Source organism: Ovis canadensis, chromosome 3, assembly GCF_042477335.2.
Source record: "Ovis canadensis isolate MfBH-ARS-UI-01 breed Bighorn chromosome 3, ARS-UI_OviCan_v2, whole genome shotgun sequence".
Taxonomy (NCBI): domain Eukaryota; kingdom Metazoa; phylum Chordata; class Mammalia; order Artiodactyla; family Bovidae; genus Ovis; species Ovis canadensis.
The window spans coordinates 167,970,417-167,994,808 of NC_091247.1; the positions used below are offsets into that span (position 1 = coordinate 167,970,417).

The window sequence follows — 24,392 nt, forward strand, 5'->3', positions numbered from 1 at the left end:
ATTAACAAAGGCAATTATATTAGTAAAAGTTTTCTTTCTCTTAGAATATCTTATTGTACAAATGTAATACCTTTTCCACCTTAAGTACTAAACACTTACAATGCTTAGCACTTATAATGCACTGGCCATAACTTTTACAGTGACAGCAAAATTAGCACAGTTTTATTTTTCCTTTTTCACAATTTCACAGATGATTCATTCTTAGCGACCTCAGCGTGGTTTTTTTTTTTTCCCCCTTATTAAGTTGAGAACTTTTACCTTTTCACCTAAAGGAAGCACTTTATGGCTTCTCTTTGGCATATCGAAATTGCCAGCATTACTACTTGTGTTTTAAGACCATTATTAAGTAAAATAAGGCTTATATGAACGCTAGTATTTGTGATACCATGACGGTCGATCTGCTAACTGAGAAGACTACTAAGTGACAGGTGGGATATGATGGACAAAGGGATGATGCCTGTCTTGGGCAGGACTTAATGGGGTGGCTGGAGATTTCATCGTGCTGTTCAGAACAGCACTTATGAATTGTTTATTTCAGGAATTTTCCATTCAATATTTTTGGACTACAGTTGACTGGGTAACTGAAACCATGGAAAGCAAAGCTACAGAATTGGGAGTGGGAGACGGAAACTACTGCATTTCCTCCTTTGGACATAGCAGTTTTTTCTCTATGGATAGTGGAGGCTGATGAGGGAGGGGAGTGTTCAAAAGAGGACAGATACAGAATTATAGAAACTGTATAAATGGACTGATTTGAGAATATCGAAAACAAGAGCCTGAAATCTGTGGAGTTTGAAAGAAAGTTATGAGAAACTTAAAAAAGTTGTGCTCAGTTGCTTTAGTCGTGTCCTCCTCTTTGTGACCCCGTGGTCTATAGCCAGGCTCCTCTGTCCATGGGATTCTCCAGGCAAGAATACTTGTGTGGGTTACCATGCTCTCCTCCAGGGCATCTTCCTGAGCCAGGGATCAAACCCATATCTCTTGCATCTTCTGCATTGGCAGGCAGATTCTTGACCTACTCAGCCACCTGGGAAGCCCTCTTGCAAAGGTTGGGAGAATTTTTTTTTTTTTTTTTGAATATAGCTGCTTTATACTGCTGTGTCAGTTTATGCTGTACAGCAAAGTGAATCAGTTACACATATACATATATCCCCTCTTTTTGGATTTCCTTCCCATTTAAGTCACCACGGAGCACCAAGTAGAGTTGCTTGTGCTACACAGTAGGTTCTCATTAGTTGTCTGTTTTATACATAGTTGTGTATGTTTATATGTCCCAACCTCCCAATTCATCCCACCCACCCCTTTTCGCCTTGACATCCATACAGTTTGTTCTCTTTGTCTGTGTCTCTATTTCAGCTTTGCAAATAAGATCATCTGTGTCATTTTTTTAAGATTCCATTAATGTGCAATATTTATTTTTCTCTTTCTGACTTACTTCACTCTTTATGATAGTCACTATGTCTGTGCATGTTGGCAGATGACACAGTTTCATTACAGTGATTAGCAGTCTTAAAATGTTTAGCTTTCTCCATACATTGTGGCACGGGACACTTCAATATTGGAATTTCAGCTAGGCAGCACTTTACTTGTACTAATCCCACAATTTTTCCTACTGATGATTTTTCACAGTGCAAAGATTCCTGAATTTCTCCTTTGAAGCTAAACAAGAGACGATTTCTGGAGTTTGGGAGATCCCTCGTTATTTGCATAGATTCATTGTGATTGCTGTTCACTTTCTTTCCCCTACTATTCATTTTTAGTGTATCAGCATTTCTTATTTGCCTATGAAGACTATTTTTTGACAATATTTGCAGCAGTTTCTGTGGAAAATGTTTTATTAAAAAAAAAAAAAAAGGTGGCGGCAAGAGGAATTTCATCTTGTAGCTTAGTGATAGAGCCTGTTGCCATGGAGTCCTGGATCAGATTGGCTGACCCTGGGCCAATGAGCAGTTAGAACATAAATACATCATCATTTAACCTTGCAGAATTCATTTATTCAGTGATATATGACATTAATACTGTACTAGAGTTGTGAACTAAATTGTTTCAAGAATGGTATAAGGTGGTTTTCTCTTCCCTTTCAAAATTTTCTGCTTAATGTAAACAGTTGTAATAATACATTATCTTCTTGCTTTGATTTGATTGGGAGAAAATATGGGGGGAAATACCTTTCACCTGTCTGTGAATTGAGCTGCTGCTGCAGTCAGTTGGGCTTATGCCAAGTCTAAGTCAAACTCTGGCCTCTAAACTAGAGATTTGTCTTGATATCTGAAGCTGCCTTGCTTATTTTGGTAGCTTTAGAGCTGAGTCAGAAATTGGCAGCTTTTTTCTTGTTTTTTCTTTTTTCTCTTCTACTCTGATACGATAGTCCATGTAAATGTTATATTGCACATTATTTGATCTGGTGTTAGAGAATGATCTGGGAGTAGCTTCTGAGTTCTCCATCTTCACTTCTCTAGCTTGTTCATATTTATCAACTTAAAAGAGAGCGAGATTTCACTTAACTCAGTGTTAGTTCCTTATCACGGCAGATCATGGCATGGATCTTCCTCTGTACCTTATGACTGAAAATGATTCATTCATATAAACAAAGTACCCCTTCTAGATCTTGCAAACGAAAAAAGAGTATTGTGTTTTTCTTCTTACATTTTGTGTCAGGAATACTTGAGAAATTGTGGTGGGTCTTGTTCTTCTCTCCTCCAGTGTTCCTATGCTTGGCTATTTACAGATTTGAAGGATTGAGAGAGACCTCAAAAGGTCCGTGAGTCTGTTCCCCTCCTTTGAACCATTTGAGTCTCTGTAAGTGAGCTGTGAACTTCTCATACTGTTACTTTCTGTCTCAGAGGAATAAAATGAAACTTCCGACTCATCTGTTGAGCAGAGAGGAGCAAAAAATCTGTTTGATACCTGACTAACTTTTTGTGGGGGAGGCCTTAGAAAAATAGGATGGGAAGTATTTGGGATTTTGTGATTTTAGTTATTGTGACCAGAAAAAAGCTCCCTGGGATGGCATCTGAGTAAAGGCCTGAAAAGGCTGAGTAACCAGGTAGAAGAAGGCACTGTGAAAGACACCCCTTGTTACTGTTGTTCAGTCACCCAGTCGTGTCCGATTCTTCGTGACCACATGGACTGGAGCACACCAGGCCTCCCTGTCCCTCATCTTCTCCTGGAGTTTGCCCAAGTTCATATTCATTGCACTGGTGATGCCTTCCAGCCATCTCATCCTCTGAAGCCCTCTTCTCCTTCTGCCCTCGATCTTTCCCAGAACCAGGGACTTTTCCAGTGAGTCGTCTGTGCACATCAGATGACGAAGATATTGGGCCTTCAGCTTCAGTCCTTCCAGTGAATATTCAAGGTTGATCTCCCTTAAGAGTGACTAGTTTGATCTCCTTGCTGCTCAGGGGACTTTCAGGAGTCTTTTCCAGCAGCACAGTTCAAAAGCATCAATTCTTTGCCATTCTGCCTTCTGCACGGTCCAGCTATCACAACCGTACATGACCACTGGGAAGACCATCGCCTTAACTACACGGACCTTTATTGGCAGAGTAATGTCTCTGCTTTTCAACACACTGTCTAGGTTTGTTTGTCATCACTTTCCTGCCAGGAAGCAGTAGTCTTCTGATTCCTGATTTCATGACTGCAGTCACTGTCGGCAGTGATTTTGGAGCCCAAGAAGATGAAATCTGTCACTAGTTCCATGTTTTCCCCTTCTACTTGCCATGCAGTAATGGGGCCAGTTGCCATGATCTTAGTTTTTGTAACCTTTAGTCTTAAGCCGGCTCTTTCTCCTCTTTCACCCTCATCAAGAGGCTCTTGAGTTCCTCTTTGCTTTCTGCCCTTACAATGGTATCTGCATATCTGAGGTTGTTGATGTTTCTCCCGCCTATCTTGATTCTGGCATTTCTCATGATGTGCTTAGTGTATAGGTTAAACAGAGTGACAGCAGACAGTCCTGTCATACTCCTTTCTCAGTCTTGAACCAGTCAGTTGTTCCATATAGGGTTCTGACTGTTGCTTCTTGACCTGGATATAGGTTTCTCAGGAGACAGGTAAGATGGTCTGATATTCTCATCTCTCTGACAGCTTTCCACAGTTTTTCATGATTGACACAGTCAAAGATTTTAGTGTAGTTGATGAAACAGAGATAGATGTTTTTTCTGAAATTCTCTTGGTATAATCCAGTGAATGTTGGCAACTTGATCTCTAGTTCCTTTTCCTTTTCTAAACCCAGTTTGGACATCTGGAAGTTCTTGGTTCACATAATGCTGAAGCCCAGTATGCAAGATTCTCATGATTCTCACAGTTATTCTGAGGTGGTTTGCATTCCCTCCTCCAGTGGATCATATTTGTCAGAACTCTGCTATGACTTGTCCATCTTGGGTGACCTTGCACGGCATGGCTCATCACTTTACAGAGTTATGCACACCCCTTCGCAACAAGGCAGTGATCCTTGAAGGGGAAGCCATCCCTAACTCACCCTTTAATGATGCTCAGCCTTTTCCTTACAGTCAGTTCAGTTCAGTAGCTCAGTCATGTCCAACTCTTTGCAACCCCATGGACTGCAGCATGCCAGGCTTTCCTGTCCATCACCAACTCCTGGAGCTTGCTCAAATTCTTGTTCATTGAATCGATGATGCCGTCAACCATCTCATCCTCTGTTGTCCCCTTCTCCTCCTGCCTTTAATCTTTCCCAGCATCAGGGTCTTTTCCAGTGAGTCAGTTCTTCCCATCAGGTGGCCAAAGTATTAGAGCTTCAGCTTTAGCATCAGTCCTTCCAATGAATATTCAGGACCGATTTCCTTTAGGATTGACTGGTTGGATCTCCTTGCAGTCCAAGGGACTCTCAAGAGTCTTCTCCAACACCACAGTTCAGAAGCATTAATGCTTTGGGGCTCAGCTTTCTTTACAGTCCAACTCTCACATCTATACATGACTACTGAAAAAACCATGGCTTTGACTAGATGGACCTTTGTTGGTAAAGTAACAGCTGCTTTACTGCTTTTTAATATGCTGTCTAGGTGGGTCATAGCTTTTCTTCCAAGGAGCAAGCATCTTTTAATTCCATGGCTGCAGTCACCATCTGCAGTGATTTTGGAGCTCACGAAAATAAAGTCTGTCACTGTTGCCATTGTTTCTCCATCTATTTGCCATGAAGTGATGGGGCCAGATGCCATGATCTTCGTTTTTTGAATGCTGAGTTTTTTGTTTTTTTTTTTTAAGGTCTTAGTTTATTTTCTCTTTCATGAAAAATCTGCACAATCACCACAGATACAGTCACTGCAGAATCTTTACTCCTTTTTTTTGCCAGCACCAACGTTGGCCTTTGCAGTCCCACTGACTTTCTTCATTCTGTTCTTGCGTTCCTTTCGCTGTTTTCTTGAGGTCTTTTTCTTCTCATACAGGCCATGTCTTGCAAGCCTATGTTTGGTCTCATTCTTCTTCGCCTAATCCAAGGAATCGTAAATCATGCCGAAGCCAGTTGTCTTGCCACCACCAAAATGAGTTCTGAATCCAAATACAAAGATGACATCTGGTGTGGTCTTGTACATTTTGGCCAGTTTTTCCCAAATTTCTGTTTTAGGTACTGTTGCCTTTCCAGGGTGAAGAACATCGATGACCATTTGTTTCCGCTGAAGCAGTCGGTTGGTCATGAATTTCCTACCGGATAGTTAATGTGTCGTTCATGATGGCGGCTGATCTTCAAGCAGCCAGGGAGGAAAAGAGGGCTAAAACTCCGCCGGCCAATCACATCAACGCTCAGAATGCTGAGTTTTAAGCCAACTTTTTCTCTTTCCTCGTTCACTTTCATCAAGAGGCTCTTTAGTTCTTCTTCACTTTCTGCCATAAGTGTAGTGTCATTTGTGTATCTGAGGTTATTGATATTTCTCCTGGCAATCTTGATTCCAGCTTGTGCTTCATCCAGCCCAGCATTTCATATGATGTGCTCTGCATATAAGTTAAATAAGCAGGGTGACAATATACAGTCTTGACGTACTCCTTTCCCAATTTGGAACCAATCTGTTGTTCCATGTCCAGTTCTAACTGTTGCTTCTTGACCTGCATACAGATTTCTCAGGAGGCAGGTAAGGTGGTCTGGTATTATTTTTTATCATTTTTTTAAGAGAGTGTGTGTGCTTTTAATATATATTACAGCAAAACTTAAATAGTATCTTAAACAAGACAAAAGAAGTCTTTCTCTTACATTCAGGAAATCCAGAGGTAGCCAGTCCAATCCAGGGTTGGTCTCATCAAGGAGTTAGGTTTCTTCTGTTGCCCCATTGTTTGTGGTTTTCAATCCTATCATCTCACAGCCTCGGATGATGAGTGAAGTGCCAGCCTTTACTTCTGCATTCAAGACAGCAAGAATCAGCAATCAGTGAAGAAAGGCCATCTGTTTCCATTAAGGATACTTCATACAATTTGTGTTTATTATTTTTATTAGTTTCCTGGGGGTGCTGTAACAAAATACCACAAACAGGAGTGTATAAACAACAGAAATTTATTTTCTCACAGTTCTGGAGGCTAGAAGTCTCAAGATCAAGGTGTCAGCAGACTGGAATTTTCCTGAAGCCTCTCTCCTGGATTTGCAAATGGCCTCTGTTTACTGTGTCCTCCCATGGTTTTTTTTTTTTCTGATATCTCTTTGTATTTTTCAGTTTCCTCTTCTTATAAGGATACCAGCCAGATTAGGCTTTAATTTAATCACCTCTTTATAGGCCCCATCTCCAAATACAGTCACATTCTGAAGTACTGGGGGTAAGGGAGTGGATAGGGCTTCAGCATGTGAATTTTGAGAGGACACAATCCAGCCATAATAATACTTCTTTCTTCTTATATCCCATGGACCGCAACCTAGTCACACATTCATTTAGCTATAATGAAAGTTAGAATATGTGCAACATTTTTACAGTCAGCCGTGTGCCCAACTGAAAATCAATAGTTGTATTAAGAAAGAAGTGATTGGATATTGAGGAATGAACAGCAGGCTCTCCTTTGTAGGGGAGGCTTAAGGAGTAATGATTCTTAAAGTTTTCCAGTTCCTTCATGTGAAATTAGATTGTTCTTACCTTATTTCTCTGGCCAAACTCACATTGAGTTTTAGATTTTGAAAGATTATTTTAAAACTAAATTGTTGGCTTAAGTGCCCTCTCCACCTCATAGGTTGACCTCTGAGTTCATCACAGTGGGCAATACACACTTAGCTGCATAGTGTTTAAGTTTGCAAGAGAAGGCATCTTGAAATGCCATAAGCAATAGGTAAATTGTGATTTTTTTTTTGTTTTCTTTCCTAGCATGTCTTGTCTGGGTTTAGTTGGGAGCAGTTTTGCCAGGATGTGGGAAAAGACAGTGTGAACTTTCAAAGTCTTTTCCATTTCTAAAATTCTGTGTTATTTTCTACGTAGTGGCATTACTGTGATAAAGCTAAAGAAAATGGAAGTAGTAGAGGTGTTCCACTGTTGGAACACTGCTGCTTTTTGTTTGAAAGAGGAGGAAATATGATTTGTTCTATTTTGCTCAAGGAAATAAAATGGGCATTTTTGGCCAAGAATGTAGAGAAGCCAATAAAACTATAATGAAGCCCACCTGACACTTCAGTCCATTAATCAGAGCACCTGCAGCTCGCATTTTGGGGCAAGTACAACCATAACAGATACTGAGCAAAAAAGGAGGGTACATGTTCAGAACATTTCAATCCTGTTTCTCTCTTGGCGACAGAGGATGAGATGGCTGGATGGCATCACTGACTCAATGGACGCGAGTCTGAGTGAACTCCGGGAGTTGGTGATGGACAGGGAGGCCTGGCGTGCTGCAATTCATGGGGTCGCAAAGAGTGGGACACGACTGAGCGACTGAACTGAACTGAAGGAATTGCTGTGGACATCAGCCAACTGTGGCCTCCCTTACACACCAGTGAATCCTTTTGCGTTTATAGAGTAAAATGGTTTTCTCATGCTTCCTTGATTTGGAGAATTGGCACAGTTGTTGTTGTTGTTGTTGTTGCTTTTATTGGCTTAGTACTAGTGAAACCTATGACATTGACTTCTGAAATCTTTGAAAGACTTAGTGACTGTCACATAGCTATAGCTTTACATGTTCCATAAGTACTTTATACTCTATTCCCCCATATTTTGCTTTCTCTTTGATGAGAAGGGAGTGTTGGACCTGTATCTCTCGTAACTCAGTATAGCCTTCTTTCTTGTCCTTGTCCCAAGAGCAGTTGAACCAATTTTCCTTTTCAGACATACAGTTACCATGCTTTTTTGCTTTTTGTCCTTTGGACACTGTAGTGGAAAGAACATGGGATTTTGGAATCAAGAAGACCTGGTTTGAATTCTAGCTTCTTTTACAGACTGTATGGCCCTCAACAATGTATTTTATTTATTAAATGATGATATTTTATACCTTTAGAAGATCAAACAAGATGTTTTCTATAAACTATAAAAAATTCAAAGTCCTGAGAGGTGACTCAGATTGAGGCAAAAAATGGGAGAGTTTGCAAGCCCCAAAATACATCCCCCACTGACACTCTCTGAAGGGAGACCTTGGATCTGGGCACTCCTTCCATCCCATACTTCATGTCCCAGAACACCTTTGAATGTCTACCTTGGGACACCTAGAACTTTGGTTTTGGGATCAGACACAGCTAGGCTAGAATCTTGCCTTTGCCCCCTCATTGTATTAACTTGGGAAAGTTATTTAATTCCTCAGAGCTTTGGTTTCTTCATCTGAAAAATACCCTAATGTTTTGTTAGGATTAAAGTAATGTATAGAAACAGTAATCAGAGTCACAGAAAGAATGCAGACTTTGGCATCAGCACCAGAGGTCTGATTCTGTCATTTAATAGTAGTGTGACCTTGGGTAAATTCCTTACCTACTCTTGGTGGATATAATTTGAAGTATATAAAGTCACCAGGTTCATAATTGTGCTCAATAAACATTAATGGTTTTTCCTTTTGTGCCAACTCTAGTGTCAAAGAGTGTATAAATAGGCTAAGCTATCATGAGTGTCTGGACAGTTTGTTTTTAACCTGTCATTTTAAACCCATGAATATTTTGTCCCCACTGTCTTGACTCCTAAGAGCATTTTTTTCTCTTTGTGTATGTATGTGTGTTTAAATAACATACAGTGAAATACACAAATATTAAGCACTCGGTTAATAACTAAGTTTTGACATTTATATACACCCATGTGACCACTACCCCAAACAAAGCAGAATATTTCCATCACTCCTAAAGGGCCCTTTATGTCTCTTTTGAATCAGTATTTTACCCCCAAACCTTTCTGATTTAAACCACTGTCAGGTACTTTTGCCTGTTCTTGAAATTCATATAAGTGGATTTACATAGTCTATATTTTTAGGGAAAGAGATTTGCTTTCTTCTGCCTACCATACAGTTTTGAAATCCATGCATGTTTTTGTGTATGTCAGTATACAGCCAATAGGGTCAGTGGTGATTGAATCAGTTGTTTCTTCTCAAGTCTCAAAAAAGAAACAGAATTACCACGATTCATCAGCCTTCTTGGGACTCAGGGATAGGGTCGCCTTCCCTAATCATGTGTCCTCAGAGGAAAGCAGATACCAAAAGTTCATTTTTTAAGTTGTTGAATAGTATTCTGTTATATGAATATACCACAATTTGTTTATCCATTCTCCTGAGCCCCTAGATTTTAAATATTTTTCCATTTTGGGTATCAGTTGGGAGTAACTTACTGTTGATGTATAAATTAGAAAAGGATTAGAAAGTTTATAGGGATTTTGCCACAGAGTAAGTCAGAATTTTTAGCCTCTAGTTATTTTCTTCTTTCTTGCATTCTCTCTGCCTGGTCATAGATTAAAAGGAAGAAAATTAAATTGCCCTTCTATCTCTGAATATCCTCTATATATTCTTTTTGGCACAATGCCTAGAAGGTTTTTGTAGAGTAGATGGAAGGATATATAATCTCACTGTGCTCTGGAAGATACTTACCTTGGCAGTCAAAAAATTTATGGGGAATATGCAATATTCTCCCTGAAAAAAATTGCCAAATCTTGGCTTCCAATCTTCTTCTCCTGTATCATCCTATTTCCTCACTCCCTCTCCTTGCCCCTCGCTTCTGACAGTCCCTCTGTGCAGCTTCGAGCCACTGAGTGTCCTCAGGAGACACTCTGCCTTAAAATTGTGCTATTTGCCAGGGTGAAATGTACAGTGTACACAAATAGGTTGTAGGGAAGCACACCATCTAGGCTCTCTTGGGAGCTTACTGTCTTGCTTTGTTTTAGTCAAGTTATATATGAAATAGTTCCTTTCTTCATTGAATAAGCCATCTACAGTGGAAATTGTTTCTTTGCCTTTAACCCTTATCTGCTGACTTTATTTTTGCTCTTTAAAGACTTTTCTTTCTTTTCTTCCTGCTAATAAATTATCTTGTCCCTTGGCTGCAACTTTTGCTTTGTTTTGGCCCAGAAAAAATTGTTTCCAGGGATCCTTATGCCCCAACAGATAAAGAGAGCCTTCTGTGTAGGATTACAGGGTTAGAAGTGACTGTAGTTAAAATTATAGAACAAAACAGAACCCCAGCGAAGTAATACAGCTTTGACCACCAAGTATCTTGTGATGGGTAACTCTAGGATAGTAAGTAACACTCTGACCTCTCACTACTAGCTTATTCTCTCTGATGCATCTTTCTCCGTGTGTTTGTAGGTTGTTGCAGTCCAGGCATCATCTACACAGAAGACAACCTTCAGCAGAAGAAAAGCATTTCTCTAGTGGCTTTTTTTTTTTTTCTTTCAAATACAATGGCCTTTCTTTAAAGCCACCTACCCAGCAAAGCCCTCTCATGTCTAGCTGGTAATGATTGAGTCACTTGTCCCTTCCCAACCCATTCACAAAAGAAAACAATTACCGTGATTAGTCTAGCTAATTAGGATCCACCTTGTAGGACTCAGGGATAGGACCACCTTCGCCAGTCGTGTCCTCAGAGGAAGGCAAACACCAAGAGGAAATCTGGGCTAGAGAAGTGTGGGAGAAAGAGATTTGGATAGGCAGCCAATATAAGGTCTACTGTACCGTATCCTCTGCTGCTTCCTCTTTCCTTAGAGTAAGAATTACTTTGTTTTACACAGATCTTTAAGAGGCCAGTAGTCTCAGTGGAAATGACTGTCAGAATTCTTAAAAGTGGATGCATTAATCACTGTCTGTATTATGGATGTCTTAATCTAAAGTTCAAGTTTTCCTGTTTCCCAGTGAGTGAAGGAAACCATGTGACTCCTTGCAACTGAAGTTGGAATGTGTGACCATATTCCATAGGTGGCTGTTATGAAAGACTGTTTTTTGTTTTTAGTTGATTTTTTTCATTAGTGCTTTGACTGAATAACAGTGCTTGGACACCATGAAGTTATTAGTCCAGGTGTCCAGACAGTTGAGCCTTTTCTGCCTTAGATGGTAAAGAGGAGCTGCAAAGTTATTATTCTCATTTGACAATATACCTGTTTGGTAATTGAAGCTCATCCTGGAAAAAGAAACAACTGCTACTTTACATTTTTCCATACCACTTTCTCCCATGTTTTCAGTTTTATTGAGATTTAATTGATCGATAGCTCTGTATAAGTTTAAAGTGTTCAGTTCAGTTCAGTCACTCAGTTGTGTCCAACTCTTTGCGACCCCATGAATTACAGCACGCCAGGCCTCCTTGTCCATCACCAACTCCCAGAGTTCACTCAGACTCATGTCCATCAAGTCGGTGATGCCATCCAGCCATCTCATCCTCTGTCATCCCCTTCTCCTCCTGCCCCCAATCCCTCCCAGTATCAGTCTTTTCCAGTGAGTCAATTCTTCACATGAGGTGGCCAAAGTACTGGAGTTTCAGCTTTAGCATCAGTCCTTCCAAAGAACACCCAGGGCTGATCTCCTTCAGGATGGACTGGTTGGATCTCCTTGCAGTCCAAGGGACTCTCAAGAGTCTTCTCCAACACCACAGTTCAAAAGCATCAATTCTTCGGCGCTCAGCTTTCTTCACAGTTCAACTCTCACATCCATACATGACCACTGGAAAAACCATAGTTTAAAATGTACTGCTTAATAATTTCACATACATATACTATGAAATGATTACCACAATAAGTTTAGTTAACACCCATTTCCTAATAGACAGTTTCCTTCTAGGTTGATGAAACTGTTTTGCAACTAGACAGAGGTGATGGTTACATAACATTGTGAATATACAAAATGCACTGAATTCACTTCAAAGTGCTTAATTTATGTTGAGTGAATTTTTAAAATTCAATTAAATACAATTCCAGGCCAAAAAATTTTTTTCTTTTGATGAGAACTTTTAGGAGCTACTCTTTTAGCAACTTTGAAAATGTACTGTGCAGTTAACCATCGTTGCTATAACTATAGTCATCGCTATAGTTGTTGCATCTCCAGCTCTTACGTGTTGTTTCACTAGGAGTGTGTGCCTTTTGACCACCTTTATCCAGTTTTCCCCACTCCCCACCTCTAACTTTTCTTTCTGACAGAGTAATCTGTTTAAGGTTATTTAAGCCTGAAAAAGAAAAATATTAAAGATCTATCGTGTGGTAAAAGTAGTAAACTTAATTTTGTTTGACTCTTAAGGCAGATTTAGGGTCAGGATTGAAACAGTTCATAGCTTTCTATAGGGAGAAACTATACAACAGTAAAAGTGAAGTCGCTCAATTGTGTCCGACTTTGTCCATGGAATTCTCCAGGCCAGAATACTGGAGTGGGTAGCCTTTCCCTTCTCCAGGGGGTCTTCCCAACCCATGGATGGAACCCAGGTCTCCCACATTGTAGGTGGATTCTTTACCGGCTGAGTCACAAGTTAAGGCTATAAAATGGTGAGTTGATCCTGTCCTGGGAGTTTTCTAGAAGAAAGAAAGTTCCTCTCAGGAATTCGCACAAAGGAACTCTTCTTTGGGGAGGATGGGGATGATAGCATGAGGTTGTATCTAAGAACTCTTCCAATTTGCATCTTTATTGATGTTTCCCAGCTAAGAGATACAGAGAAGGGATGTACTAAGATTTACTATCCTTCAGACTGAAGAGAATTGAGGCTTGATTAATCTACGGAGAGAGAAGACAAGTATATGTGTGTGTGCAGTTCCCATGTGCAGCCAATGACCATAAGCTCTGTAGGTTATAACTTTAAAATAAATTATTTGGCTGCGTTATGTCTTCGTTGTGGCGCGTGGTAGCTTCTGCTGCAGTGCTTAGGCTTCTGTGGAGTTGGGGCACATGGGCTTCAGAGTACATGGGCTCAGTAGTTTTGGCACATGGACTTAGCTGCCCCATGGCATGTGGGATTCTCGCTCTCTGACCAGGGATCAAACTCACATCTCCTGCATTGGAAGGTGGATTCTTAACCACTGCACTACCAGGGAAGTCTTTTTATAGAAATCTCCAGACGCTGAATCAATTAAAAAATAAAATATCAGCCATTTTCCTTGTGTAGTCAGTATCTTCCAGTGTTTCTCATCTTTAAATTCAACTGTATGACTGATTGTATGAGTGACTCTGGTCTTTTAAACTAAGTCTCCAGGCAGCTGCTCAGGAGCTACCAAAAGGTGAACAAAGCAATAATCTTGCAGACTAATTTATGCCAGGTTGAAGTTACACATGCTTCTTAAGAACCTTCTGGGTCTTATCCTTGAAACTGATTTGAAGGAAGAAAAAACGTCCGGCATGACAATTTTCTTGAAGCACTTCTGTTTGTTTAGCTTAGTTTCTAGGGTCACATGCCAAGAGACATGACATCTGAGAGGGTTTCCAGTCTTGCCTTTTTATTTTATTTTATTTTTCAGTCTTATCTTTTTAAAGAGGGGAAAGAATTATTTAGGATTCAAGTACAGTCAGTAATCCATGTAAGGAGATACCTTAAGTATCCACATAAGGTTTATAGCCTCTATTATAAACCATTGTTGGAGCTAAGCATGTTTGACTTCAACAGTTGTTGAGAACATGAATCTTTGTATAGAGCATCAGCTTCTGTTTCTGAATATGTGCTGAGATTACTATGTTGACCTTATTACAGGATTTCTTGTAGCTATAGCAAGTGACAAGAGCTAGCAACCCCTGCATTATAAATCTCTGTGTCTTTGGGACGCAGTAAAGTGACTGAACTCAAATAGTGAATAGCAAAGCAAAGATTCTCCCTTCCTCCAGGGAGAGACCTGGTCTTTCTGAAGAGCAGATGACTACAGACTCTTCTTACCTTTTCAGTTTGCTTAAGATAAAGGAAAGAATTTAAGATTCTGTAAACATTGTCGGATTTTGCTGCTTTTTGATGGAGGAAACACTTGAAGTTGGTAACAGTATTGTGGTTTGTGGTAGCTGTAGGGGTTCTCCCTTGGGAAAGAAGAGTGATCTTCTCTAGTATTGAATAGAGCTTTATATTTTCCACCTTTCTGAAGAGTCTGGTGAGTTAACTCTGTGAAGTGCTCAAGCTGAAAATGTGAGCAAAATTTCTGGAGGGAAGAAGGGAGAGAAAATAAAATGCCAAGGGGACTTTATACTGCATTGCTTTAGAACTGAATCCTGGTGAATCTCAAAATAATTATGCTGAGTAAAAGAATCCATATAATATATGATGTAAAATTCTAGAAAATGGAGACAGAACTGTAGTGACAGTGGTTGGCTGGAAATATAGAGAGGGGAGGACGGGTTTATAAAGGAGCCAGAGGAAGATTTTATAATAGGCCCACTATTTTGATTGTGACGATGTTTCACAAATGTATGCGTGTTTCTTAATTCATCGAATTGTACATTTCTTTTGGCTGTACCACATGGCTTGCAGGATCTTAATTCCCCACCAGGGATTGAACCTGGGCCCTCAGCAGTGAAAATGTGGAGTCCTAATCACTGGACTGCCAGAGAATTCCTGTGGTGATGGTTTAGTCACTAAATCTGACTCTTATGACCCCATGGGCTATAGCCTGCCAGGCTCCTCTGTCCATGGGATTCTCCAGGCAAGAATGCTGGAGTGGGTTGCCATTTCCTTCTCCTAGTACATTTTAAATATATGAAATTTATGTCAATTTTACCTCAGGAGACCTGCATTTGATCCCTGGGTTGGGAAGATCCCCTGGAGAAGGGAATGGCTACCCACTCCATTATTCTTGCCTGAAGAATCCCATGGACAGAGGAGCCTGGCAGGTGCTATAGTCAGTCCATGGGGTCAGAAAGAATTGGACACGACTGAGCTACTAACACACCACACCCCAAAGTTTAAAAAAAAAATGAAATGAAATTAGATAATCTAGGGGCAACATTTATCAAAGAACCCTATACTGGGTTATAGGAAGGCTATTGTAGGCTTCTGTATGAAATGCTAATCTTGTAAGTGTATTAAGTATAGATGCACAACTCCTGTTTAATGCAATTCATGTTTTTTTAGGAGTCCATAGAGGCTACTGTATTCTATTGAAGAAGATGTCTAACAGCAACACTACTCAAGAGACCCTGGAAATAATGAAAGAATCGGAAAAAAAGCTGGTGGAAGAATCTGTAAACAAAAACAAGTTTATATCTAAGACTCCAAGCAAAGAAGAAATTGAGAAAGAGAGTGAAGATACCAGTTTGCGTCAGGAGACACAGGTAAGGATTAGAATACCATGTGCATTCTTTTCAGCACAACAGAAATGTCCTTATGGATGGTATTGGGGATCTATAGGAAGCCAGTCACTTATACAGACATTTGAATCTCCCAAAAAGCCAAACTTCGGCTCTCAAGAAATCTCTCTTCCACTTTTTGTCAGAGTCCACAATGAAATTCAAAGAAAACAGTATGAAATCCCTAATCTGTTAGGACCTGAGTAACACTGGTTCTTGCTACATTTTGATATTTTTTAATGATAAAAAAATAAACTATATAGTGATATTTGATGTCATAATATGGCTTATAATAAACTCTTAAAATGAGAACTGCCTGGCTTTACACAGTGTTAAATTCATATTCTGGTTGTGTTAAAGCAGTCAGTATTTTCTGGATCAGAAATAGTCTCTGAACTAGCCACTTGGTAAATGTGCATGAGAAGACTTTTATTCTTTGGTTGCCATGTTGTTTTCCATCCAAATTCATACTGCATTGCAGATATGATGGCAGTAGATTGCCAGCCGAGCTTCTTCCAGGGCTCCTTTTTGGTACCCAGCCAGCCCAGCCTCTGAGCCTTCTCTAGCTTACCTGTTCCAGTTCTCTTCCTTGTGGTTACAACTCGTTTACTCTGTTACCCAAGCCGAAATAGCATAAATCCTTTCCTTCTTGCCCAGGGGTGAGACTGGTCTTTATTATATGCCCAGGAGGTAGACTGTTAACTGTAGATAGTTAGTTTAAACAATCAGACACAGCTCTGAAACATTTTGTTTGCTAGCTCCTGCTGTTTCTACGGTTTTCCTCTTAAACAGTTTGCCAGATCTCTCTCATGGCTGCTTTTCTCTCCATCATCTTTTGCATGTGAGTTGTCATTCCCCACCATCCTCCCAGAGTTTGGGGAGACAGTCTGCTGCTGTTGCAGCTCTACTTTTAGTTTCCACTGATACGAATAATGAATTTTAAATCCTCAGGACAGATAAGTGCTGAATATTTAATTATGTGCTGTCATGTTACATGGATGCTAATAATTAAATGAACTTTTGGGTCCAAGCTACTCTGTTCTCAGGAGACTATTTTAAGTGGTGTTCTGAACTCCTGTTGTGTGTTCTTCTTGAAGATACACAGAAAAGAAAGGATGACTATAGGGTTTGTATGCCTTGAAGTGAAGTGAAGTGAAGTCGCTCAGTCGTGTCCGACTCTTTGCAACCCCGTGGACTATAGCCTACCAGGGTTCTCTGTCCATGGGATTCTCCAGGCAAGAGTGTTGGAGTGGGTTACCATTTCCTTCTCCAGGGGATCTTCCCGACCCAGGGATTGAACCCGGGTCTCCCACATTGGAGGCAGACGCTTGAACCTCTGAGCCGCCAGGGAAGCCCTTGTGTGCCTTATGGATACTTATTGGTTTAAGAATGTCTTCACCTGTATATCCAGATAGGTTGTGTGGGAGGCTGGGAAGGGAACCTACCTCCCCTCAAGACTCCTTCTGTGGCTGCTAGCGCAGGTTGAGTTGCTGCTGCCATTTTCTGGAGCTCCTGCTCCTTCTACCAAGTCTTCATTCTTGGCCACCCTTGGCCACCCTTCAGAAGCCTTCTCTCTGTACCCGTGTTCCTCTTCAGTAACACGTTTGCTCTTTCTCTTACCTTCCCCTCAAGTCTTAAGTCTCCCCAAGAATCTTACTGATGCTGAGAGTACCTGTTATGAGTTAGAGCTGGATAGTTGCAAATATTGTTCTGGAATATTATGAATTGGAGCTGGAAAGTTTGAGGAAAGGGTACTTTCATTACTTGTGCTGTATGAGACGTATTCTTGGAATCAGCAGTTGGAATTCAGAACATCTTTGGCATGAAAACAGTGCTATGTAAGACAGGTTCTGAGATTCAGTTTAGAATGGGCAAGCCTTGACGTAACAAATACTGAACTCTTAGGTGGGTCCTTTAAAGAACTGAGCTAGGCTTTCTGCCTTTATACTTGTAATCCCCTCTGATTCATCTACTTTATTCATTCTGCTTTAGAAACAGACTATTTATTCATTCTACTTTATTCATTCTAATATTCATTCTGCTTTACAAAGATGGCTATGAAATAATGATCTGATTGTGTTTATTCTCTTCAACCTTTCTGTGTCTCTTCATGCCCTAGGCTAAGTCCCAAATTTGTCAGCATGGCATATTGTGACCTAGCCTCTTGCCTGCTATCCATCCACCTCTGGCATTTTATGCTTCAGCCTAACGGATTCCCTGGTCCCTGTTATAAATTGGAGCTGAAAAGTTTGGAGAAAACATGCTTCTATACATGCTTTCTCTAACTAGAACGCCCTCCTTGGTGTTCTTTCCCTGGCCTTTGCCAGGTCAGTTTAGTCTCATCATTGTATCTCTAAGGCCCAACACAGTTCCTTGCAGCCACTTATTATTTATGAACATGTGAATTTATGAATTCATGCATTGGAGAAGGAAATGGCAACCCACTCCAGGGTTCTTGCCTGGAGAATCCTAGGGACGGGGGAGCCTGGTGGGCTGCCGTCTATGGGGTCACACAGAGTCGGACACAACTGAAGTTACTTAGCAGCAGCAGCAGCAGGTCTTAGTTAGATACTTGCACTCCTATAGCACTTCATAAGTACCTCTGTAATGCATGTAATATCCTATATTGTAATTGTCCATTTGTCTGTCGTCTTCAACAGAATTGAGTACCTTTTTGACAAGGTTTCTGTCTTTTATCTCTGTATCCTCCAGTAGTTAGCATGGGGTCTGATACATACTAGGCCTTCAGTATGTGTTTGACTATTAAATGAAAATTATGCATTCTGAGAAATTCGCAGATTTATACATTTTTGTAGAGATATAAATTGGTATTTATAAAGTTAGAGATACCAAGGGAACACTTCATGCAAAGATGGGCACAATAAAGGACAGAAATGGTGTGGACCTTACAGAAACAGAAGCTATTAAGAAGAGGTGGAAGAATACACAGAAGAACTGTACAAAAAAGATCTTCATGACCCAGATAATCACAGTGGTGTGATCACTAACCTAGAGCCAGACATCCTGGAATGTGAAGTCAAGTGGGGTTTAGGAAGCATCACTATAAACAAAGATAGTGAAGGTTTTGGAATTCCAGTTGAACTATTTCAAATCCTAAAAGATGATGCTGTTAAAGTGCTGCACTCAGTATGCCAGCAAATCTGGAAGACTCAGCAGTGGCCACAGGACTGGAAAAGGTCAGTTTTCGTTCCAGTCATAAAGAAAGGCAATGCCAAAGAATGTTCAAATTACCACATGGTTACACTCATTTCACAAGCCAGCAAAGTAATGCTTAAAATCCTCCAAGCCAGGTTTCAGCAGTACGGGAACCGTGAACTTCCAGATGTTCAGGCTGGATTTAGAAAAGGCAGAGGAACCAGAGATCAAATTGCCAACATCCGCTGGATCATGGAAAAAGCAAGAGAGTTCCAGAAAAACATCTACTTCTGCTTTATTGATTATACTAAAGCCTTTGACTGTGTGGATCACAATAAACTGGAAAATTCTTGAAGAGATGGGAATACCAGACCACCTGACGTGCCTCCTGAGAAATCTGTATGCAAGTCAAGAAGCAACAGTTAGAACCAAACATGGAACAATAGACTGGTTACAAATTGGGAAAGGAGTATGCCAAGACTGTATATTGTCACCCTGCTTATTTAACTTATATGCACAGTACATCATGAGAAATGACAGGCTGGATGAAGCACAAGCTGGAATCAAGACTGCCAGGAGAAATATCAATAACCTCATATATGCAGATAATACCACCCTTATGGCAAAAAGTGAACAGGAATTAAAGAGCCTCTTGATGAAGGTGAAAGAGGAGAGTGAAAAAGCTGGCTTAAAACTCAGCATTCAGAAAACTAAGATCATGGCATCTGGTCCCATCACTTCATGGCAAATAGATGGAGAAACAATGGAAACAGTGACAGATTTTATCTTCTTGGGCTCCAAAATCACTGCAGATGGTGACTGCAGCCATGAAATTAAAAGACACTTGCTCCTTGGAAGAAAAGCTATGACCAACCTAGACAGCATATTAAAAAGCAGAGACATTACTTTGCTAACAAAGGTCTGTCTAGTCAAAGCTATGGTTTTTCCAGTAGTCATGTATGGATATGAGAGTTGGACTATAAAGAAAACTGAGCCGAAGAATTGATGCTTTTGAAGTGTGGTGTTGGAGAAGACTCTTGAGAGTCCCCTGGACTGCAAGGAGATCCAACCAGTCCATCCTAAAGGAAATCAGTCCTGAATATTCATTGGAAGGACTGAAGCTGAAACTCCAGTACTTTGGCCACCTGATGCAAAGAACTAACTCATTTGAAAAGACCCTGATGCTGGAAAAGATTGAAGGCAGGAAGAGGAGGGGACAGCAGAGAATGAGATGGTTGTACAGCATCACCAACGTGATAGACATGAATTTGAGCAAGCTCCAAAAGTTGGTGATGGACAGGGAAGCCTGGCGTGCTGCAGTCCATGGTGTCACAGAGATGGATATGACTGAGCAACTGAACTGACTGAAATTGGTATAACTTCTCTGAAGGGCAATTTAGCAATACTTAATAAAAATTTTAAATGGACTGTATAGTATTTGCAGGTATACTCAATGATATAGTCATTGAAGCATTGTTTATACTAACAAACATGAGAAGCATCCTAAATGGTACAGTTTGTGTATGGCCGCACAAAGGAATACCATGTAGCCATTAAGAAAAACAGTATCTCTTCTGTGGAGGTAGGTCCTTGAAGAGAAGTTTAAAAGTAAGGGTTAGGACAGTGTTTACAATATCCTTTTTTTTTTTAAGTGTGTGTACACATGTACAATAAACTTACAGATTCATAAAAGATCTCTGGAAAGATTATAAGAAATTCAGTACTAGTTGATCCTTTAGGAGGGATCCGGGTAGCTGGGGAACACATGTAAGAGGAGACTTACTGTTCTGTTTTGTGCCATGTGTATATTCTTACTCATTTGAAAAAATAGCGACAAATACTGCTTCATATCGCTGGACTATTCTCTTACTGTAACAGACCTTGCCACTGACCAGATTCACCGTCATTTCTTCCTCTTTCCATCCTCCTTTCCAGTTCTCCATTTTGCATTGTAGCAGTGTTATTTGGTAACTAGTGAAGAGGACAAAGCAAAGAGAAAGCCTCACCTACCCAGAACCATGCTGGCACTCTGCCTCCATCTTGTTTCCCCTCCTCCACCCACCAGCCTCAGTTTTCTCCACACCCCAGTGACAGTTCCATTCCAAACATCTTAGAAGCTCTGAGTATCATGCATAACCCTGCTGCTGCTGCTGCTGCTAAGTCGCTTCAGTCGTGTTCGACCCTTATCGACCCCATGGACTACCAGGCTCCTCCGTCCATGGGATTTTCCAGGCGAGAGTACTGGAATGGGTTGCCATTGCCTTCTCCATGCATAACACTACCCAACCTCTTCTCCAGAGTCCCCATTTTGACTTCTCAGCTATTCAGAAACCTCATAAATTAATTAGTCATTTTTCCCTTCATCCCACCTCAGGCCCTCATTCATCTTCCTCAGCTTCTATCCTCCTCCTTACTCACTCTCCTTACTTCCCTTTGCTCTGGAGGCCTTGTCCACATCTTCCATGATCCTTTCTTTTTATCCTGTCCCATCTTATATCCCTGACCCAAACAGGCTATAAGAGCCAACAACCAGGAGCTTAGCACTGGGAGGATTCTCATATTCCAGGAAGTAGGCAGTTGCCAAGAAGAGCCTTCATTCCATTTCTGCAGCCATAGGAACAGGTCTTTCGAGTATCTGAAGTAAGAACTCTAGATGTGTTGTCCTACAAAGATAGTATTTTAAGTGATGCTTAGGGGCCATATTTCACATTCATTACAGGCTAAATAGGCTTCTGTTAGCAAAGTTTGGGAAAGAAACACTCGGCATGCTATGGTAGTAATATTTCTGGAACCATCCTAATCAGGAGAGGATTCCCTGGTTTATTCAAAAGTAATTTTTATCAATCTATGAACTAGGCCAACCAGTCAGTCTCTTTCTGTTTTTTATCTTCATGGTGAGTGATTTGTCTGTAGGTGGCCTGTGGTCCCCTCCATGTCACAGTTGCTAGAGTTGTAGCTTGGGGGACAACCACGACAACAGGGTCTCATCATAGTTTGGCTGTTACAGTGGTTTTAAAGTTAGTGCTTTTTCTCTGTAAATTTGTATTGCTTTTAACTTAAGTGTTTATTTCCTCTACCTTTAATATTTTCTAATCCCCTTCTAACAGAGGCGGACATCCAACCATGGTCATGCCAGGAAAAGAGCCAAGGTGAGAGCCCTTCCTCTGTAACTTCTAGTGTTATTAGTAGCACATTGTACCAATGGACTTAACACTAATATCTAGTGTATTTAGGTTATATATATGTAAAGTTTTTTGCCTGTACTTTGTACCCTAATTGTGAACATGCATACACATACACACAATCACAAACATGCATTGCAAATATACATATGTCCTGTTGGAATGTCTGGCTTTATTTTTCTGTTATCTTTAGTCTATTTCAGTTACCTGAAAGGATACCCAGCCAAAGCCTCCCACAAACAAAGCCTGAGCAGATTGATACTGGTTCTGTTGTAATGTTAGTTTCTCTGCTCATCTCTGGCTCTCTTATTTTTCCCCCAACAGTTTTGGGGATTTTTGCCATGAGAATTTTCTGTAAAATAAATCCTCCCTCATTAGTAAAATGGTTCAACATTTTTGGACGTCCTAAAAATAGAGGCTTTGTTTTGTTTTGGTTTGGTTCACCTTTTAGTTTGGTTCAGGGAGGAGGATTTTGTTTTTAATCATTGTATGATAAAATTAGCACATCACAGATTATTTTAAGCAGTATTATCAGGGACTAAGCAGTATTATAGGTGTTAGTGTGTGATAGCTTTTTAATTTTAATTAGGGAACAGTAAAATATTAAACTTGTCCTACATTGGGAAGAATTGTCAACAGAAGTAGTAATTAAGGGTGTCCACCCTTTTCCCCTAGAAAAATAATGGTAGAATTTGGGAGTGTCCCAGCTTGGGTTTGAAGAAGACTATGATGTTTGATAAATTGGTTCTGTGGACGCCTTCCATGGCCTAATCCACAAGTAATGGACTTGACAGTAAAAAGGGTGTTCAGGATTTCCCTGGCGGTCCAGTGGCTAATTCTCTACACTTCAATGCAGGAGGTAAAGCTTCGATACCGGGTCAGGGAACTAGGATCCTGTATGCTGCGTGGCACACCTCATAAAGGGGGGAAAAAAGCAAACCAGAGGGTATTTTCTGCTATTTCACTTCCTCCAAACTTTTGAAATAAGACAGAAAAGTTTAAAAAGTTACTATTGTTATTGTCTCCATTTTACAGAGGAGAAAACTTCGGCTTAATAGAGTTTGAGTGAGACTGACAAAGGACATTTATTAGTAAGTGGCAAAACTAGGCTTAAAGAACTCTCAAATGTTTATAGGTAGATTTTTAATGAGTCACTGTAATTTTTGACTTTGGCGATCCCTGGAAGAGCAGTGATTTATAAGGTGAATTTCAGATTTTGGGGGGATTCTCCAGGTAGCATAGATAAACCAAATAGTTTAGTTCTTTATTACACTGAACCCCAAGTGTTAGAAGGTTTTCTTTCTCTTTACTTTTTTCTTAGACACTTTTCCCATTACATTGCCACCTCAGGTTTAGAGTCATTTAGCATTTGTTGTCCACTGTATGCTAAACACTATTTATGGTACATATGTTTACGTATTTTATATAATTCTCACAAGAACTTAGGCATTTCTATCCCATTTTCATTGTGAGGAAAAAAAGAGGATCCAGAGAGATCAAGTGGTTTGCCGAAGGTCTCATATCTCATCGTTTGAACCGGAAGTTGAAGCTAGGACTTCTGCCTCTTAAATCTAGTCTTTCTACTAAGTTTTGCTGCTGTGTATTCTCAGTTAACTTCCAAGTCTAATGTTGGAGCACTGAGCTAGAGAGAGAGGAGAGCTAAACAAAGTGGCTTGCCTATCATCTAGCCAAAAGTAGTTGTTTCGTTGTTATATATCTACTGCTGTAAGCAAGAGAATTACCTTTCAAGTGGATCAGGAATGGATGAGAAGGACCTGTTTGAAGAAGGAAAAAAAAAATGTCTTTAATGGAAGCAGCAACTAACAGAACCAAAGAGGATGTCCTTTATTCAGTGGAAAGATTTCCAAATGTTCCCCAAGGGAATATGTATGTATGTGTGTGTGTGTATATATATTTATATATATATTTATATTTTTTTTTCCCCCCAGTCTAATTCCAAGCTGAAATTGGTGCGCAGCCTTGCAGTGTGTGAGGAATCCTCTGCTCCATTTGTTGACGGGCCACTAGAAACCCAGGTAGGTCCTTAATGAGTACATATAGCTTTTGAGTTTGGCAGTTGTTTGCTGAACAGTGGTGTCACAACCATGGCATCAACATTAGGCTTGGAAATTGGGGTAGAAAAAGCTTCAAAACAAGTTGTTGCAATAAAGTGGCATGAATGAGAGCATGAAGTATAGGTCTTCACACCTGGACCACCCAGGATGATGCAGACAAGGAGATTCCAGGGCTGGATCATGTTTTCCCAACCACACCTGTCCCTCTGGTGGTTAGAACCATTTCCACGCTAATTCTTATGCCAGAAACAGCCAGCATAACTTGAGCTCTCCAAAGAGTAGGCTGTGATTATTGGCGGAAAGGACTTGGCCTCTACCTTGTTGGTAGAACAAAAGCTAAAACAATTTAATTAAAATATTCTCTTTTTTT

General features: G+C 40.3%; 1 protein-coding gene and 1 pseudogene across 47 annotated transcripts in view; one reads left to right on the forward strand and one right to left on the reverse strand.

The window, feature by feature from the left end:
- The window catches only part of R3HDM2 (R3H domain containing 2), a 162,579-nt gene that overhangs the window by 102,033 nt on the left and 36,154 nt on the right, over nucleotides 1-24,392 (forward strand). For 45 of the 47 annotated variants that reach the window (XM_069584917.1, XM_069584881.1, XM_069584924.1 and 42 more), the window contains 3 exons: nucleotides 15,395-15,594; nucleotides 21,873-21,914; nucleotides 23,897-23,983. In XM_069584917.1, coding sequence (XP_069441018.1) covers nucleotides 15,430-15,594; nucleotides 21,873-21,914; nucleotides 23,897-23,983 — 294 coding nt within the window. In that variant the 5' untranslated portion in view covers nucleotides 15,395-15,429. Of the gene's footprint in view, nucleotides 1-7,716; nucleotides 7,935-10,683; nucleotides 10,831-15,394; nucleotides 15,595-21,872; nucleotides 21,915-23,896; nucleotides 23,984-24,392 lie in introns of those variants that run through there. The other 2 variants (XM_069584885.1, XM_069584923.1) reach the window with 1 other exon arrangement.
- LOC138438240 (small ribosomal subunit protein eS24 pseudogene) lies at nucleotides 5,214-5,700 on the reverse strand (annotated as a pseudogene).